This window comes from Oncorhynchus mykiss, chromosome 17 (assembly GCF_057628025.1).
Source record: "Oncorhynchus mykiss isolate SJ-2025 chromosome 17, ASM5762802v1, whole genome shotgun sequence".
In the NCBI taxonomy this organism is placed as follows: Eukaryota; Metazoa; Chordata; class Actinopteri; order Salmoniformes; family Salmonidae; genus Oncorhynchus; species Oncorhynchus mykiss.
The window spans coordinates 32,185,511-32,205,423 of NC_143038.1; the positions used below are offsets into that span (position 1 = coordinate 32,185,511).

Here is a 19,913-nt window from a genome sequence, read left to right on the forward strand (position 1 = left end):
TATCAAATCCAATAGAGTCCCACAGTGGAGGTGTCATAATACCCATAAAACCTAGAGGTCAAACAGGGAAATGGTTCCAATAATTTTTCCAGCATTCATCGATAATGCTAATTAGCATCAAAGTAGACATCATGCAAGACTACAAATCCCTGAAAACTACTGCATGTCATCTCTAGTCGGTAATTTTGATAACAGGTACATTTAAAGACATTTAGCCAAAATATTAATTACTTAATTTATCAAATCACATTTTATTGGTCACATACACATATTTAGCAGATGTTATTGTGAGTGTAGCGAAATGCTTGTGTTTCTAGCTCAAACAGTGCAGTAGTATCTAACAATTCACAACAATACACACAAATATAAATGTAAATGAATGGAAGTAAGAAATATATAAATATTAGGACGAGCAATGTCAGAGTGGCATTGACTAATATACAGTAGAATAGAATACAGTATATACATGTGAAATGAGTAAAGCAGTATGTTAATAAACCATTATTAAAGTGACCTGTGATTCCATGTCTTTCTAAATAGGTCAGCAGCCACTAAGGTGCAGGGTTGAGTAACCGGGTGGTAGCCTGCTAGTTATGGCTATTTAACAGTCTGATGGCCTTGAGATAAAAGCTGTTTTTCAGTCTCTCTGTCCCAGCTTTGATGCAACTGTAATGACCTCGCATTCTGGATGGTAGCAAGGTAAACAGCCGTGCCTCGAGTGGTTGATGTCCTTGATTATCTTTTTGGCCTTCCTGTGACATCGGGTGCCATAGGTCTCCTAGAGGGCACGCAGTGTGCCCCCAGTGATGCGTTGTGCAGACCGAATCACCCTCTGGAGAGCCCTGCGGTTGGGGACGTACCAGGCAGTGATACAGCCTGACAGCCTGACAGGATGTTCTCAATTATGCATCTATAAAAGTTTGTTTCTTTAGCCTCCTGAGCCAAATTTCTTTAGCCTCCTGAGGTTGAAGAGGCACTGTTGCGCCTTCTTCACCACACTCAGATTGTCAGTGATGTGTACGCTCTGAAACTTCTCCACTGCGGTCCCGTCAATGTGGATAGGGGCATGCTCCCTTTGCTGTTTCGTGAAGTCCACGATCAGCTCCCTCATTTTGTTGACGTTGAGGGAGTGGTTATTTTATTGGAACCACTACGCCAGGGCCCTCACCTCCTCCCTGTAGGCTGTCTCATCATTGTTGGTAATCAGGCCTACCTACTACAGTTGTGTCATCTGCAAACTTGATGATTGAGTTGCATGGCTGCGCAGTCATGAGTGAACAGGGAGTACAGGAAGGGGCTGAGCACGCACTCTTGTAGGGCCCCTGTGTTGAGGATCAGCGAAGCGGAGGTGTTGTTTCCTACCTTCACCACCTGGGGGCAGCCCATCAGGAAGTTCAGGACCCAGTTGCACAGGGCGAGGTTCAGACCCAGGGCCCCGAGCTTAATGATGAGCTTGAAGGTACTTTGGTGTTGAAGGATAAGCTATAGTCAATGAACAGCTTTCTTACATAAGTATACCTCTTGCCCAGATGGGATATGGCAATGTGCAGTGCAATGGCGATTAGTTCAGTTACCTTTGCTTACTTTGGTATTGGAACAATGGTGGACATCTTGAAGCAAGTGGGGACAGCAAACTAGCTAACAATATATAGTTAATCCAGAGATTCTTACCTTTTCCTTGATTTCGCAGTCTCTTCCAGATCATCAGGGCCTAACTTTAAGCCCCCCCTCCCCCTAACCTTCACCATACCCCTTACCCTAAACTGGGTTCATCTCCAAACCCTGCCCCCCCATACACTGATACATCACACTCTTTCCCTTCTTTGAGCCCTCTCTTCATTCATGTCTTGTTTGTCTGATGTTTTGTTTTGACTCCTGTTTGTTTGTTTTTCTATTTAATTTATATAATTGTAAAGCGACTCTGGGTCCTTGAAAAGCGCTATATAAGTCCCATGTATTATTATTATTATTATCATCATATCAATCATTTGCAGTTCTTTATGAAAGCCACATTAGCAGCTAATTAACATTTCATTTGCTGGGGGTAAATACAGGCGAATATATTGATAAAAGTCACCTTGTCTGAAAAAGGTTTACATGGTCATCAAAACTTCACGCCAGGGTATCAGCCCTTATTTGAAGTGTTTCTAAAATCCCCTATTGGAAAAATTAATGGTGGAAAAACAATTGGAACCATTTCCCTGTTTGACCGCTAGGTTTTATGGGTATTATGACTCATACTGTGGTACTCTATATGCCATTGCCTGCCGTTGCCCTTTAGCAAGGCACTCCCCACAACAACTGCTCCATGGGCGCCCAGTGTGCCAGGCCCTTGCTCCAAACTGTATATAGGCTATGTGTGTATTTCGGAGGGGTTGGGATAAAGCGGAAGTCAAATTTTGGTTGGACGTTGTGTACAATTGAGCAATAAAGTGATCTTAATCTCATAGGCTATAAACCTAATAATATGGCATTTAGCAGTTGGAGCATTTTAACATTAACACATGAGTGCGGCAAAGTGCCAGATTCTTGAATGATAATGACCAAATCATTGTCGCATGATTGAAGAGACAGGATTGGCGCAAATTGCAGTATGGTCTGTGCTATCCGGGATCCTTGGGACGTCCCTGACCCATTGAAGTAGAAATATAAAATGGTTAAGGTTAAGGTTAGGTAACGGTTAGGGTAAAGGTTGGGGTTAAGGTTAGGGTTTAGAGTAAGGACGTCCCAAGGATCCCGGATAGCACTGTCCATTGCAGGAGTGAGGATGGTGAAATTAGCTGTTCAACAAGCTGTTCAATTAGTGGTCAATAAACTGATGGGTCAAATCAGAGATCTGTATATAATGATGAGATGCTCATGTCTCCACCATAACAATGGAAGTTGTTGTCCCAAGGCGGGAAGGCAGGCAACAAGCTTGGTCCAAAATAAGAACATTGAAACGCATTGGGATTATTTTGGACAGATTTTGGCAAATTATACCTCTTATACCCTGATGAAGACAGCTTGGCTGTTGAAACGTTGGTATTACATTTTTGCATCTGAGCTCCTAGAGTGTGCTGCTCTCTCTTTTATTTTCAAATTAAACCTCTTACCTTACCTCTTCCTCTCTGGCCAAATCAGCTCATCAACTCAGCCAGGGAAACACAAACAGTAGCTTATTATTGTTTTTCACAACTTCCATTACTGTGATAACGGATAGGCAGTGGTGGAAAAAGTACTCAATCGTCATACTTGAGTTAAAGTAAAGATACTTTAATAGAAAATTACTCAAGTAAATGTGAAAGTCACCCAGTAAAATACTACTTGAGTAAAAGTCTAAAAGTATTTGGTTAAAAATATACTTAAGTATTAAAAGTAAAAGTATAAATAATTTAAAATTCCTTATAGTAAGCAAAGCAGACGACACTATTTTATTTAATTTTTTTTATTGACAGATAGCTAGGAGCACACTCCCAACACAGACCTAATTTACAAACGAAGCATTTGTGTTTAGTGAGTCCGACATATGAGAGGCAGTAGGAATGACCAGGGATGTTCTCTTGATATGTGTGTGAATTGGACCATTTTCCTGTCAAAATGTGACAAGTACTTTTGGGTGTCAGGGAAAATATATGGAGTAAAAAGTACATTATTTTTTTAGGAATGTAGTTTAGTAAAAAATATATATTAAAAAATAAATAAATAGTCAAGTAAAGTAGAGAAAAAGATGGTACTTACAGTAAGTAAAAATACTTTAAAGTACTACTGCGGAATGGATACTCACAGAAAATATTGGAATATAAACAAACCAGTGCTGAATGCACACGTGTGGAAATTATTATTTGCAAAAAATGCTAATTTTCAACGGGTTTTATGTGCTCTTTTTTTTATTTTTTACAGTGGATTGGCAAACCTGAGGTTCGCTAGAAACCTAAGATGTCCTCTTTTCGATAACATACAGTGCCTTCAGCAAGTATTCATACCCCTTGACTTATTCCACATAATGACAATGTAAAAACATGTTTGTATTTTTAATGTTACCAAATGTATTTAAAACGAAATACAGAAATATTCACACCCCAGACATGCTGACTAGACCGGTCACGCGCATGCGCCATCGTGCGTATGTTGATTTTTGTCCATCCACACCAGACGCAATAGGACAGACAGGTTGAAATTTCAAAACAAACTCTGAATCAACTATATTAATTTGGGGACAGGTTGAAACACATGAAACATTAATGGCCATTTAACTCGCTATCTTGTTGTTGCTAGCTAATTTGTCCTGGGATATAAACATTGGGTTGGTTATTTTACCAGTAATGCACAAGGTCCTTTTTTTCTGGATCTTTGTAGAATTTTGACCCATGTTGAGTCACACTAAATCGTGGGATGAAAGGGGAAACCTAGTTAGTTTCTAGTAATCTCTCTTCTTCAGTCTTCTTCTTCTGTGGACTTTATATGGCGATCGGCAACCAACTTTATATGTATATGCTCCTCAAAACCAATGAGGAGATGGGAGAGGCAAGTCAAGTAAAAACAATAGAACCAAGTTCTATTCAGCGCCTGGCTATGCAGACGCTTGTTGAAAGGATTGAATAACATGTATGTGTACATTTATTTTGCTATGCTTGCGCACGTAACACGAGCGGTGTGGTCAGCATGTGAGTCAATACATGTTAGATTACAGCTATTACAGCTGTGAGTCTATCTGGGTATGTCTCAAGAGCTTTGCACACCTGGATTCTACAATATTTGCCCATTATTATTTTCTAAATTCATCAAGCTCTGTCAAATTGGGTGTTCATCATTGCTAGACAATCATTGTAAAATCTTGCCATTGATTTTCATGCAGATTTATGTCAAAACTGTAACTCGCCCACTCAGGAGCATTCACTGTCTTCTTGGTAAGCAACTGCAGTGAAGATTTGGCCTTGTGTTTTAGGCTATTATCCTGCTGAAAGGTGAATTCATCTTCCAGTGTCTGGTGGAAAGCAGACTAAACCAGGTTTTCCTCTATATTTTTTCCTGTGCTTAGTTCCATTTAGTTTCTTTATTATCCTGAAAAACTCCCCATTCCTTAACGATTACAAGCATACCCATGACATGATGCAGCCACCATTATGTTTGAAAATATGGAGAGTGGTATTGGATTTGCCCCAAACATAACACTTTGTTTTCAGGACAAAAAGTTAATTGCTTTGTCACATTTGTTGCAGTATTAATTTAGTGCCTTGTTGCAAACAGGATGCATGTTTTGGAATATTTTTTATACTGTAGGTTCTTTCTTTTCACTTTGTCGAGTAACTACAATGTTCTTGATCCATCCTCAGTTTTCTCCTATCACAGCAATTAAACTCTAACTGTTTTAAAGTCACCATTGGTCTCATGGTGAAATCCCTGAGCGGTTTCCTTCCTCTCCGGCAACTGATTTAGGAAGGACGGCTGTATCTTTGTAGTGACTGGGTGTATTGATACACCATCCAAAGTGTAAATAATAACGTGAACATGCTCAAAGAGATATGCAAGCTCTGCTTTAATATTTTTTTTACCCATCTATCATTAGGTGCCCTTCTTTGCGAAGCTTTGGAAAACCTCCCTGGTCTTTGTCGTTGAATCTGTGTTTGAAATTCACTGCTTGACTGAGGGACCTTACAGATGATGTGGGGTACAGAGATGAGGTATAAATATATAAATATTTGATGGTAAAGTATGAATTGCTAAGTTAACACATTTATTACGTTAAAATATGTAATAAGAAACCTCAGAACACCATATTCAGTCAGAAAATGTATTGATGGGCTTCCCGAGTGGCGCAGTGGTCTAAGGCACTGCATCACAGTGCTAACTGTGCCACTAGAGATTCTGGGTTCGAGTCCAGGCTCTGTTGCAGTCGGCCGCGACCGAGAGACCCATGGGGCGGCTAACAATTGGCCCACCGTCGTCCAGGTTAGGGGAGGGTTTGGCCGGTAGGGATGTCCTTGTCTCATCGCGCACTAGCAACTCCTGTGGCGGGCCGGGCGCAGTGCACGCTGACATGGTCGCCAGGTGCACTGTGTTTCCTCCAACACATTGGTGCGGCTGGCTTCCAGGTTAAGTGGGCATTGTGTCAAGAAGCACTGTGGCTTGGTTGGGTTGTGTTTCGGAGGACGCATGGATCTCGACCTTCACCTCCCTATGGGAGTTGCAGCAATGAGACAAGACTGTAACTACCAATTGGATACCACGAAATTGGGGTTAAAAATAAAATAAAAAATAAAAAATAAATATGTATTGATTGATCCAGAAGACTGTAAGATGATGTATTTTCTGACTGTAAAAAAATAGTTGCCCGCCCAGCTGGACTGACCAAACTACAAACTACATATTGAAACTAATTTCACACATATAGATGTAGCCTAAAGACACGATTAAATTGACAATATTCTGATGGGTGACAATATTATACATTTTCAAATAGAGAATGAAGAGACTGATGACCTGCATTGACAAAGCAGTAAGGAGATCACTAAATAGCACTTCTTCCATATCACCCTACATGGTCCATGCAGGCCAGATGTTTTGATTGCTATACCCTATCAGAAAGAGCAGGTTCCAATGTTTCTAATTAACCTATTTTTGACAAACAACTGTACAAATTAAACGGGTGGTCTCTGTTTCAAAATATACATTGTTCCCAGGATAACCATGGCTCCATGCATTCCTCATGTGAGTATGCTTCTGGTGACAATCAGCAATAGCCATTTGGGATATTCCATTATATTCTTACTGTAAAATACACTACATTGCCAAAAGTATGTGGACACTCCTTCAAATGTGTGGATTCGGGTATTTCAGTCACACCCGTTGTTGACAGGTGTATAAATTGAGCACACAGCCATGCAATCTCCATAGACAAACATTGGCAGTAGAATGACCCGTACCTACAAGCTCAGTAACTTTCAATGTGGCACAGTCATACAGTAGAATGCCACCTTTCCAACAAGTCAGTTTGTCAAATTTCTACCCTGCTAGAGCTGCCTTGGTCAACTGTAAGTGCTGTTATTGTGAAGTGGAAATGTCTAGAAACAACAACGGCCTCAGCCGCGAAGTGAAAGGCCGGCCACACAAGCTCATAAAACGGGACCGCTGAAGCTCGTAGCTCGTACAAATTGTCCGTCCTTGGTTGCAACACTCACTACCAAGTTCCAAACTGCCTCTGGAAGCCATGTCACCACAACAACTGTTTGTCGGGAGCTTCATCAAAATGGGTTTGGATAGCCAAACAGCCGCACACAAGCCTAAGATAACCATCCGCAATACCAAGCGTCAGCTGGAGAGGTGTAAAGTTCGCCTCCATTGGACTCTGGAGCAGTGGAAACGCATTATCTAGAGTGATGGATCACGCTTCATGATCGGCCCGACTGCATAGTATCAACTGTAAAGTTTGGTGGATGTGGAATAATGGTCTGGGGTTTTTCATGGGTCTCCTTAGTTCCAGTGAAGGGAAATCTTAACGCTACAGCATACAAGGACATTCCCGACAATTCTGTGCTTCCACCTTCGTGGCAACAGTTTGGGGAAGGCCCTTTCCTTTTTCAGCATGACAATGCCCCCGTGCACAAAGTGAGGTCTATACAGAAATGGTCTGCCAAGATCTGTGTAGAAGAGCAGAGCCCTGACCTCAACCCCATCACCTTTGGTATGAATTGGAACACCGACTGCGAGCCAGGCCTAATCACCCAAAATCAGTGCCCAACCTAACTAATGCTTTTGTAGCTGAATGGAAGCAAGTCCCCACAGCAATATTCCAACATATAGTGGAAAGCCTTTCCAGAAGAGTGTAGGCTGTTATAGCAGCAAAGGGGGGCCAACTTCATATTAATTCCCATGATTTTTGAATGAGATGTTCAACGAGCAGATACTTTTGGTAATGTAGTGTATGTGTCGTCAAAAAGAAAGGAGGACCAAGGCACCTTATATATATATATAATTAAAATTGCTTTATTTGTATGGCATGTTCAATGGAAACAAAGATTAAAAACAATATGTGTGTTGACTGTGGTAGGGCAGGGCCTGTGATGTCTGCTACATGAACAACTTAGGTTTATTTCTTTTGAAATAAATTGCCTTGTATCATGTTTTTTTTTATGACCTTCCTAAACAAAATATGAATGGATTTATTTGTAATTGTTTATATTAACACCAGAAAGTCAGAGCATCATAATATCTCAAAACACATTTTAATGTTTAATTACTGCCATTTTTAAAGTCATGTCCCCCTTGTTCTTGACTTTCCCTAAATAAGTCTATATAACACACTATCATTGTTAGACTCTTTAATTTCACAAACAGAACAGGAGTTATAACCAGTTTTTTGGGACATGTAATATTTGGAATGATTTTCCCTGGCCTGCTCCGCTCCTTCTCCGATAGTTGAATGTGCCATGTCCAGTTTATAATCACCCCAATAATTGCCTCACAACTGAACCTAAACTACACCGAAACTAATTTCACGCATATAACATAAGACCAACAACAACAAAAAAGAGTATAGTATGATTGGGGAGAATGGGTGATTAGATGAGTGAGGGGATGCGAAAGACGCATAATTATGTAATCACCAATTGTGAAGGGCCATTCTATTGTATTGATCTTTTCTAATTATAATCTCAAAATGGTGTACCCTATATCAGTCTACCAAATCCAATCAGCTGTGTTAGTCTACTCTAGGCCTACTTGGAGTACGCTACACAGTGAGAGGGTGCATAATTCACAATGGCAAGACCAAGATGAATGGATGCACATGCTGCGTTAGTGTTGCTATAAGATCTGAATGAAAAATAATGATCATGACATCTCAGATTATTTTGATACTCTGTTTGTTGATTTATCAAAGGCATTTGATTCAGTTGACCATTAATTGTTGCTGGCTAGACTCAGTAACATTGGTCTCAGTGAAGGGGCAGTACATTGGTTTAGTAACTATCTTTCTGACAGAATGCAATGTGTATATGCTGACAATCACAAGTCTAGCTTTCTTGAGATTAATAGAGCTGTGCCCCAGGGTTCCATTGTAGCTCCTGTGTTGTTCTCAATTTGTATTAATGATTTGGGAAATGGGATGCAACCAGCAAAGTTGCATCTATATGCAGATGATAAAGTCATATATTCCTGTGCTCCTTCTCTGGTTCAGGCTGTTGAAGAGCTCCAGACTGCTTTTCAGTCACTGCAGGCCTCCCTTTATGGTCTCAATGTCACGTCCTGACCTTAGTTCCTTTTTTATGTCTCTATTTTAGTTTGGTCAGGGCGTGAGTTGGGGTGGGCATTCTATGTTTTGCGTTCTATGTTTTCCATTTCTAGGTGTTTGGCCTGGTATGGTTCCCAATCAGAGGCAGCTGGCAATCGTTGTCTCCGATTGAGAACCATACTTAGGCAGCCTGTTTTTCCCACTTGAGTTGTGGGTAGTTATTTTCTGTTTAGTGTTGTTGTTGCACTTTGCAGAACTGTTCGTTTGTCGGTTTGTTGTTTTTGTTCCCGTATTCATCTTTATTAAACTCACTATGAATACGTACCACGCTGAGCTTTGGTCTACTCCTTCTTCCACCAACAACAAGCGTTACACTCAATCTGGTCTTGAATGTACAACATTTTTAATTCATGACCTTTACCAGAGTTCACACTCAGTCAGAGAACATTAGCATAGTCACATCTGGTGGCTTATGCATTGAAAAAGTGCCATCCTACAAATACCTAGGTATATGGTTGGATGACAAGTTTTCCTTTAAAGTTCATATGGATAAACTTGTGAGGAAGCTTAAATTAAAATTGGGTTTTTATTTTCATAATAAGGCTTGCTTCCTGCTTATGGCTAGAAAGAATCTTGTTCAGGACACTTTTCTCTCTGTAATTGATTGTGGTGACTTGTTGCATATGCATGCAACCTCCTCTGTCTTACAGAGACTGGACTCTGTTTATCATGCATCCTTACGCTTTATTACAAATGCCAGGTCACACACCCACCATTGTACATTGTACCAAATGGTGGATTGGAACTCACTTTACATGTGCAGAAAGCTACATTTGTATGTGTTCATCTACAAAGCCCTTTTGGGTAAACTCCCTCTTTACCTCTGTAGTCTGGTCTCCTTCACCAACATACCCGGTCTGCTAGGTGGTTGCTACTTAAAGTCCCCAGGACATTCACAGTATTAGGCAAGACCGCCTTCTCGTCTTGTGCACCAAACGCATGGAATAATCTACAATCCATGTTTCATCTAGATATGTTAGTGCCACTGAAAGAATTTAAAATATTGACGGGAGACTCTGTTACAGAGGAGTGTAAATGCTTTTTTTTTAGGCTGGATCATGTTGTTGTATTTTATTGTTGTATGTTTTTAATTATGTAATGTATTAATTGTTGCTGCCTTCTTGGCCAGGTCTCCTTTGAAAAAGAGACTCTGGGTCTCAATGGACTTTTCCTGGTTAAAAAAAGGTTAAATAACAATAAATGATTCTGATTTGTGCTGAAGGATCCATATCGGGCAGCAGGTGAGCGAGTGTCGGATAATGTTTTCGATCAGATTTCACTGCTGTACTAGGTGTAAGGAAGAACTCGCCGCTGGCCTGTTGCTGTGTTCTTCAACATGCTTGACTTGGCTGCTATCAACGTACACGTGTTGTTCAAGCAGTGCATGAATAACACCCATGAGCAGAAGAAACTTCATCATGAGTCTGGCACACGGGCTACGTGAGAGACATATGAGGGCCAAGAGAGCAGCAAAGATTGAACGCGAGCCATTGCTCGAGCCAAAATTGCACACAGCTCCCGGGGAGGAGAAGCTGCAAGGTGGGCAGATCGGAACAGAACCCACGACACCTGTTTCCACTCCAAGCGACTTGTTTGTGGGAAGTGTTGAAATCAAGTGAAGGTGTCGAAGATTTGTGGTGACTGTTAGGACAAGGGATAACAGCTAAATGAGATCCAACTGTTGCGTGAAGATGCACACCATACTGTAAGCACGAGCGAGGCCACAAATAATGTGTCCAATAACTGTCAATAATATTCTATTTTTGACCACTGTCATATCGACACTTATATTCATTAGAATGCCATTATTGATTTTGTGCAGATTTTTTTACTGTTCACAAGCAGGCTTTCACAAGCAGGATTGGCGCCTATACTGATATTTAGGCCACACCAGATCCACAGACGACACAATGTCTATTGCACTCAACACTGCCCTTTCTCACCTGGATAAAAGGAACACCTACGTGATAATGCTGTTCGTTAATTACAGCTCAGCATTCAACACCATGTGCCCTCAAAGGACCCTGGGACTAAACACCTCCCTCTGCAACTGGATCTTGGATCTTCCTGACGAGCCACCCCCAGGTGGTAAGGGTAGGTAACAACCCATCTGCCACGCTGACCCTCAACACAGGGGTCCCACTCGCTGTTTATTATCTATGCATAGTCACTTTACCCCTGCCTACATGTACATATTACCTCAATTACCTAGACTAACCTGTGCCATCGCACATTGACAAGGTACCGGTACCCCCTTTATATAGCCTCGTTATTTTTATTTTATTGTTGCTCTTTTATTTTTTTTACTTCAGTTTATTTAGTAAATATTTTTCTTAAAACTGCATTGTTGGTTAAGGGCTTGTAAGTAAAGCATTTCACGACAAGGTCTACACCTGTTGTATACGGCGCATGTGACAAATAACATTTGATAAACAAGGAGTACCGGTACTGAGTCAATGTGCAGGGGTACGAGGTAGTTGAGGTAAGTGAGGTAATATGTACATGTAGGTAGGGATAACGGTGACTAGGCAATCAGGATAGATAACAAAGAGAGTAGCAGCAGCGCACGTGAAGAGGGCCTATTTGTGAGTGAATGCGTGTGTGTGGCATTAATATGCATGTGTGTGTGTGTGTGTGTGTGTTTTGTGTGTTGGAGTGTCAGTGTAGTATGTGTGAGTAGTCTTGTGAGAGTGCATGGAGTCAGCTCAAAAAAACTCAAACAAAGGGGTCAATGAAAATAGTCCGTGTAGCCATTTAATTAACTGTTCAGCAGTCTTGTGGCTTGGGGGTAGAAGCTGTTTAGGAGCCTTTTGGTCACAGACTTGGAGCTCCGGTACCGCTTGCCGTGCGGTAGCAGAAAGAACAGTCTATGACTTGGGTGGCTGGAGTCTGACAATTTTGAGGGCCTTCCTCTGACACCGCCTGGTATAAAAGGTCCTGTACGGCAGGGAGCTCGGCCCCAGTGATGTACTGGGCCATATGCACTACCCTCTGTAGCGCCTTGCCGTCAGATGCAAAGCAGTTGCCATACCAAGTGGTGATGCAGCCAGTCAATATGCTCTCAATGGTGCAGCTGTAAAACATTGAGGATCTGAGGGCCCATGCCAAATTTATTCAGCCTCCTGAGGGGGAAGAGGCGTTGTCTTGTCCTCTTCATGACTGTGTTGGTGTGTTTGGACCATGATAGGTCCTTAATGATGTGGACGCCGAGGAACTTGAAGCTCTCGACTTACTCCACTTCAGCCCTGTCGATGTGGATGGGTTGGCATGCTTGGCTACTCCGTTTCCTTTAGTCTACAATCAGCTCCTTTGTCTTGTTCACGTTGAAGGAAAGGTTGTTCTCACCACACAGGTCTCTGACCTCCTCCCTATCACTGTTGGTGATCAGGCTTACCACCGTCGTGTCGTCGGCAAACTTAATGATGGTGTTGGAGTCATGTATGGCCACTCAGTTGTGGGTGAACAGGGAGTACAGGAGGGGACTAAGCACGCACACAAGGGGCCCCATGTGTTGAAGGTCAGCGTGGTGGATGTGTTATTGCCTATCCTGACCACCTGCAGGTGGCCCATCAGGAAGTCCAGGATCCAATTGCAGAGGGAGGTGTTCAGTCCCAGGGTCCTTAGCTTGGAGGGCACTATGGTGTTGAACACTGAGCTGTAGTCAATGAACAGCATTCTCACGTAGGTGTTCCTTTTGTCCAGGTGGGAAAGGGCAATGTGGAGTGCAATAGAGAGTGTGTAATCTGTGGATCTGTTGGGGCGGAATAGGAATTGGAGTGGGTCCAAGGTTTCTGGGATGATGGTGTTGATGTGAGCCATGACCAGCCTTTCTAAGCATTTCATGGCTACAGATGTGAGTGCTACGGGCAGTAGTCATTTAGGCAGGTTACCTTGGCGTTCTTGGGCGCAGGCACTATGGTGGTCTGCTTGAAACACGTAAGTATTACAGACTGTATACATCTTTGTATGCGTCTCTGTGTGTGGAGTAAAAGTGATCTAGAGTTGTTTTCCCCTAGTTACAGAAGTGACATGCTGGTCGAAATGAAGTCAAAGCGATTTCAGTTTTTCTGCATTAAAGCCACTAGGAGTGCCACCTCTGGATGTGCATTTTCTTCTTATGGCCCTATACAGCTAGTTGAGTGGGGTCTTAGTGTCAGCATCGGTTTGTGGTGGTAAATAGACAGCTACTAAAAATATAGATAAAAAATCTCTTGGGAAATAGTGTGGTCTACGGATAATCATGAGGTATCCTAACTCAGGCGAGCAGAACCTAGAGACTTCCAGGCATTGTTAACAAAGAGACACCCCTCCTCCCTGAGTTCTGTCTTGCCGATGCACAGAAATCCCAGCTAACTGTATATTATCCATGTCCTTGTTCAGTCATGACTCCGAAAAGCATCGAATATTACAGTTCTTCAGGTCCCGTTGATGGCATAGTCTCGAACGGAGCTCGTCCATGATTGCCCGTTGGCCAATAGAACAGAGGGTAGAGGCGGTCTATCCGCTTGCCGACCGTAGTCTCGTCAGATATCCCGCACGTCGGCCTCTATAACGCCGCCTCTTTGTTCTCTGTATGTCGTGGATTTGGGCCTGGTCGGGAATGAGCAGTAAGTCCTTCGCTGCCGACTCATTGAAGTAGAAATCCTCATCCAAATCGAGGTTAGTGATTGCTGTTTTGATGTCCAGAAGCTCTTTTCGGACATAGGAAACAATGGCGGAAACATGTTGCACAAAAAAATACACACAAAATATCACAATTGGTCAGGAGCCCATAAAACAACATCTATTTCCTCCAGGACCATTCTACTCACAGTTGAGTAGAAACTCAAGTTTGGGAAGAAACCACAGATAAAATAGATAAAGGTTAATTTCAATTCATGGGCCTTTTTCAAACGAGCACAGGATTCTCCTGCGGCCTACACTGTGTAGCGCCAGGCTATGGAACATTCGCTCCCGGAGCTGTTTCAGACACTGGGCAGGATTATGGGTAAATGAATGAGGAAAAGGTGCATGGCTCCCATCAAGGATTTACTGCAGGCTGCCAGACCATCTGTTCTTCTCTGACACCAACATAGAGAACACGAGCATCAGTCATCGCTCACTCACAGCATCGAGGACACCCATCCCTCACCATGTATAGGACCCATCGGCCCACAGCTGATCCAAGTTTTACGATTCGGCTACTGTGCAGCATATGTTAAAGGATGTTGTATTGTTCAGTCACCTGTCATAGTATGGTCACAGGCTCACAGACACGCACGCACACGCACACGCACACACAGACACAGACAGACACGCACGCACACAGTACAGAAGACACACCCACATGTATATTTTACAGTACACAGAGGGCAACTCGGACACACATCTTCTGAGACTTGGCAATCAGGGGCAATGAGTTCAAAATATAGGTTACAATGTGATCCAATCAGAAAACGCAGGACAGTTTGACAAGCTGTCTCTCTCCCTGTTGAAACATGATATGCGGTAGCTTTTAGCCTGGGGAAGAGAGGTTAGGCGAGCACTCACCCCTTTTAGCTGCTGGGCTCCGCTGATGTGCTGGAAGACTCTGTCGATCTCCTGCTCAATGCGCCTGGCCCAGTGCATTATTCTGTGGACACACAATATGGAGGTGAGGTGTCACCCAATACCAGCACATCTGCATATTAACCCCATGCAAACGGAGACAACAGGAGTTTGTTATGACCAGGACCTTGCTTGCGATCCCCGTAACCAGCTTTAACAGTTCCCATTCCCCTCCTAACACATGGAAATGACAACACCACTCTAACAAATGCTAAAGAGAGAAAGTGGAGGCTACGGGCCCAAAAAGAAATGCACTACTTTGAGAATAGGGTGCCATTTGGGACGCAGGCTTGGTCAAAAGTGGAACTGTTTCTACAAGATATACTCATTCGAAGCAAAGGAACTCTCAGAGTGGCGGTTCTTTAGCCAAGAACATCAGTTTCCTCTCACTCCCTTGGTGGGGTTAGATTCTCTCCTGCAACAAAGCCAGAAGAAGAAGCACATTCAACCACCTGACTCCACACTAAAAAGAAATGCAAAGCCCCAATGCTTGACTCAAGTACTCTGTGGACCATTAATCATTGATGAGCCCATTGAGCGAGTAAAATACGAGGGCCATATTTTGTTGCTTCATCAGGCCTGAGAAATGCTGCAGTAAAGCAAGCGCATCTAAAATGGTGGAGCGAGTCAATCGAAGGACACATGATTCTTACTATTGTAGTCCATTGCCTTATGCTACACCTTAACAATCACAGCAATACACTTCTGGAACAATCTTCAGTTACAGTGTTCCAAAAGAGGGTTTATGACTCCGACACTAAACAGTAGATACAGTAGGTCTATAAACACGTCACTACCACATCAGGATATATAGGCCTAGACTCTGCCTAGAGTATTAAAAACAGACTGTGCATTAAGAACACAGTGTATATTCAGTTGTCCACAGTTGTACACTGTGAAATCAAGTCGAAGGGCTATATATAGGCACACAATGTAGGTAGCAAGTATCAGATGAGTCATGACCAGCAGCACAAGAATCAAGTGGGTAACAACTGTAACAGCCAGGCTACAGTATAAACACGCTCGTGAATCATCGGCTATGGAGCCACAACACAGCCAGTCACAATGTAACCGACACCACTACAGCTGGCTGAGAGAAGAGCCGATGCAGACAGATACTGTCGAAAGACAATGCATTCCGCTCCCAGACGTTGGCTGCTGGATGACACATCGAAGCGCTATCAACGACTAACAGACTCATTAACGATTTAAAAATAGCCGTAGTCCTGTCTGATGCAAATGAGGCTACTGTCTGATGATTACGCAAGAGACGCTGGACACAGGAAGACAGACATGACATGACCAAAGATGGTATTGTTTTAAAGGAGAGGTGGCAAAATAGGCTTTGTTTCGTGATTGTTGCAATCCGAGCTGCAGAGCACCCCCTGTCTGTTGACGAACACAAACAGACAGACATAATATGTGATATGATATGACCAAAGATGGTCATTTGTTTTAAAGGAAGAGTAGGGTGGTAATAAACGCCTTTAGTATATGATAGTCCATGACTAAACAGTCTTGGTTACATGACTACTGCTAGTGCCCACAGAACAGCAGAGCAGAGCAGAGCAGAAGCCCTCTCTCTGACTGTGGCAACATCCCAAATGACACCCTTTTCCCTGTATAGTGCACTATTTTTGACCGGGGGCCGTTATAGTGCGCTAGAAAAGTAGTGCACTAAATAGGGGATAGGATGTCATTTGGGATGCCCAAGCTTGTGTGACTCAGAGCAGCTGAAGCCCGATCCTGGCTTTTCTTAGTGCGCTCCATTTCCTCTCCTCCTGGGCCCCACTGGGACATCAGATAACTGTGTGTTGCGGAGCTAGCTGCCTGCCATGCTCCTGCCTCTCCTCTGTTACCTACCATCCATGCACACCCCAGGGACCGGAGAGAGAGAGAGTAGCACTACACGGCCCGCTGTGACCCATATTCACTTCCAAAGGGAGAGGGAAGGAGAGAGGGGGAGCGGATGGGATATTCAGAGAGGGTGGGGTGATCCGAGAGGGGGAGGGGCAGGAGAGATTCTGAGGAAGAGCAAGTGTGAGAAAGAGGGAGGGGAGGGAGGGAAGGACGGGGGCTGTGAGGGATGGAGAAAAGGGATAAACCCTGACTGCTGCAGTATTCATTCTTAATTGGAGGGAGCTGCTGTTCTTCAGTGTGGCGATTCTGCTTCATTTAGCTTACATGAAGAGACCCAGGGCAGAGGGAAGTGGTGCTGTTTCAATGCACTCACTCAGCAGATAACCATAGGGAAGGAGAGGACAACCTTATGTACCTCCCACAATAATCCAATTCATCACCCCCCCCCCCCCCCCCCCCACACACACACACCTCCCATGTTGCGCCAAAGACCCTTGCTCTCATTGGAACACAACAAACCGCTCCCAGTATCTCCAGCTGTCATTGGCCCACAGTTTCCTTCTACTGTCCCAAAGATCCCAGTCCCATCTGGTGAGTGCCTGCCTGCCTGCCTGACTGCAGAGCCTGGAGAAAGGCCCGGAAAGCTGTGGTCTCCAGTTAAGTGCCAGCTGTGCTTACGAGTGAAAGGGTTAAAGGTTGGAGAAGAAGAGCTGGGAAGAGGATGATGAAAAGTAGGGCACAAAGTGATGACTATTCCACTATGGACAGATTGAGGATCATTTTGAACGCAGGCTTATTAAAATCAGCTTCAAGCATAGCTAGAATGGCATTATTACTGTCGGGCTCACTGTAACTGCCAGAGTAAGCCATGCCGTACAACTGTAGGCTACTTACTTCCTTTATGTCACCGTTACCTGTCTTGTTTCTAGCTAGTGTTTTAAGCTCCTCTCACAGACCAATTAGGGCACAGAGATGGTCTATTTTGACATGTGGACATGGGCCAATGGCTACAGAGGTTTTTATTGATTCATTCTATAGATCCGTTTTAAAGCAAGACATGCTTTAGCCCCAGATTACGTTCCAGATCTGGTGGTTGTAGTCCCAGCAACCACATAAAAGGCAGAACTGATCCTAAATCAGCACTCCTACTTTGAGAAGCGTGAAACATATGATACGTATCAAGCGTCTCAAAGTAGGAGTGCTGATTTAGGATCAGTTCTGCCTTTTAGATCACAATGAATAAGATTACATGGACAGAGGGAACCTGATCCTATATCAGCACTCCTCTGAAACCCTTGATACATTTGAAAGGCTTTCAAAGAGAGGACTGGAGTGAGTGACTTTGTCGAGACTGTATGCTACACTTGAATGTATGTCGTTTGTGCAATTAAAAAACGGTACAATAAATGTATTGAACAACAGTGTTCTGTAACCCTGCACACACAACCATCACGGCTCCTATAGAAAATGCAATCCCATCAAGTTGTCGGCAAACCATCAAGACATGCATGTCGTTCTGCACAAAGCACCAAACAAAAACCCACATTTCATAGGCTACCTAACTAGACCTACATCCCAAATAAAAGCATGTCCACATGATGTTGATGTGTCATTCTGATTCCACATGCTTGAATCCCAAACAAAAGCTAAAGATTTTACAGCATTAGAAGTAGTGGAGCACAGCTATATGATACCATGTCCAAAAACAAATGACCTCCACTATATTCCCCTCAGGACTGAGACAGTCTGGAAGGAAAGCAACAACAAAAAAGCCTGATGCTGCCCAGTTTGATCAAAGACAGCAGCCAGCGCTGCATTGACATCATGAGACACACAGAGATGTTGTGACGACTAAACTCCCATTGAGCCACATATGAACACAACAACCATCAATTAGGTGGCAAGCAGCCTGCTCTTGCCAACCAGACTGTTGACAGTGACTGGCTAGCAAGCAAACAGTATTGTTTGTGCCAATGATATGACAAAAATAACACATCTAGAACATTTACATTTTAGTCATTTAGCAGACGTTTTTATCCAGAGCCATTTAAAGGAGTGATTAAGGTTAAGTGCCTTGCTCAAGGACAGATGTCTCGCCTATTCAGCTCGGGGGTTCGAACCAGGGACCTTTCCGTTTATAGCACAACGCTCTTAACCGTTGGGCTAAACGGGAAATGATATATGTAGTCAATGGTAAATGGTAATTAGGGAATAGTGCCGTGTTTGTATGTGATTCCTTCATGTATTGTGTATGACAGAAAGCAACGGTCCACATCCCTTTAACATCCTAAATGGACTGTTTCATTGCCCGTTCCTCGTTTGCCGGAGCAGTCGCAGCATAGCGAGAAATATGTTCACGTCAGAAATACAATGCGAGTAACCTAATTTAATGATAGGAAAGCTGAGGTGGTACACCAGCACAATGACGGTCACCCAACGTGGCAATCAAATGCTGGACCTCAAAATACGCATTTTGTCTGTGACAGCTGAGCAGCCAGTGATATAAAATACTTACGTGTATTGCTGGGGGAACGTGAGACCATCGGCGCCAGGCCACTGTACATTGAAAATCAAGATAATCTGGAAAGATACCAAGCAGACAATGCTGCAAGACGGAGTGCATATCGCCATTTTCCATTAAAAATCTTGAAAACGGGTTTGGAAAAATGTGAACTAAGATCCCAAAACGTTAATGTTCAATCGCCTTTCGAGTTTATTTCGGGTCGCCTGCTGATTTCGACGGTAAACAAATGTGGACGAGCCTATGATTGATGCTCCTGCCAAGATACCGCAGTCGCTCACTCGCCCACTCTGCACTAGTCTCAGCAGCATCCGACGCACAGGCACGAGTGTAGCCTCTCTATTTCACGCATGAAGAGGACCACTTTGAATCCAATGTGATATAGGCTCAATTTCACCGATGAGCTAGACTTAAACGCATTGTCACTTAATTTAATCCACAAACACAAAACATGTACATGTATTTATTATGCTTTCAAGATGTATTAACAATAAAAAATATTTTTTATAAAAATTAAAAATAAACATCTAAAATGTGATTTACTATGCCTATATATATTTTCATGTGCTAAACCTAGTGATGTAGAGATTAAAAGGAAACTTGATATGCATGAAGGAAATTTATGCAATACAGTTTGCCTACTGTACTTCCTCCTACTTCTTCTGGCTATTGGAT

The 19,913-nt window shown here is 43.1% G+C and overlaps 1 protein-coding gene across 2 annotated transcripts in view; it reads right to left on the reverse strand.

Moving 5' to 3' along the window:
* Window positions 1-19,913, reverse strand: part of cacna2d2b (calcium channel, voltage-dependent, alpha 2/delta subunit 2b) — a 100,810-nt gene extending 80,897 nt beyond the window's left edge. Inside the window, exons 1-2 of one of the 2 annotated variants that reach the window (XM_021568676.3) lie at window positions 19,233-19,913; window positions 14,801-14,882 (exon numbers count right to left, since the gene is read on the reverse strand). In XM_021568676.3, the coding sequence (XP_021424351.3) occupies window positions 14,801-14,882; window positions 19,233-19,348 (198 nt within the window). In that variant the 5' untranslated portion in view covers window positions 19,349-19,913. The remainder of the gene's footprint in view (window positions 1-14,800; window positions 14,883-19,232) is intronic. The other variant, XM_021568677.3, reaches the window with a different exon arrangement.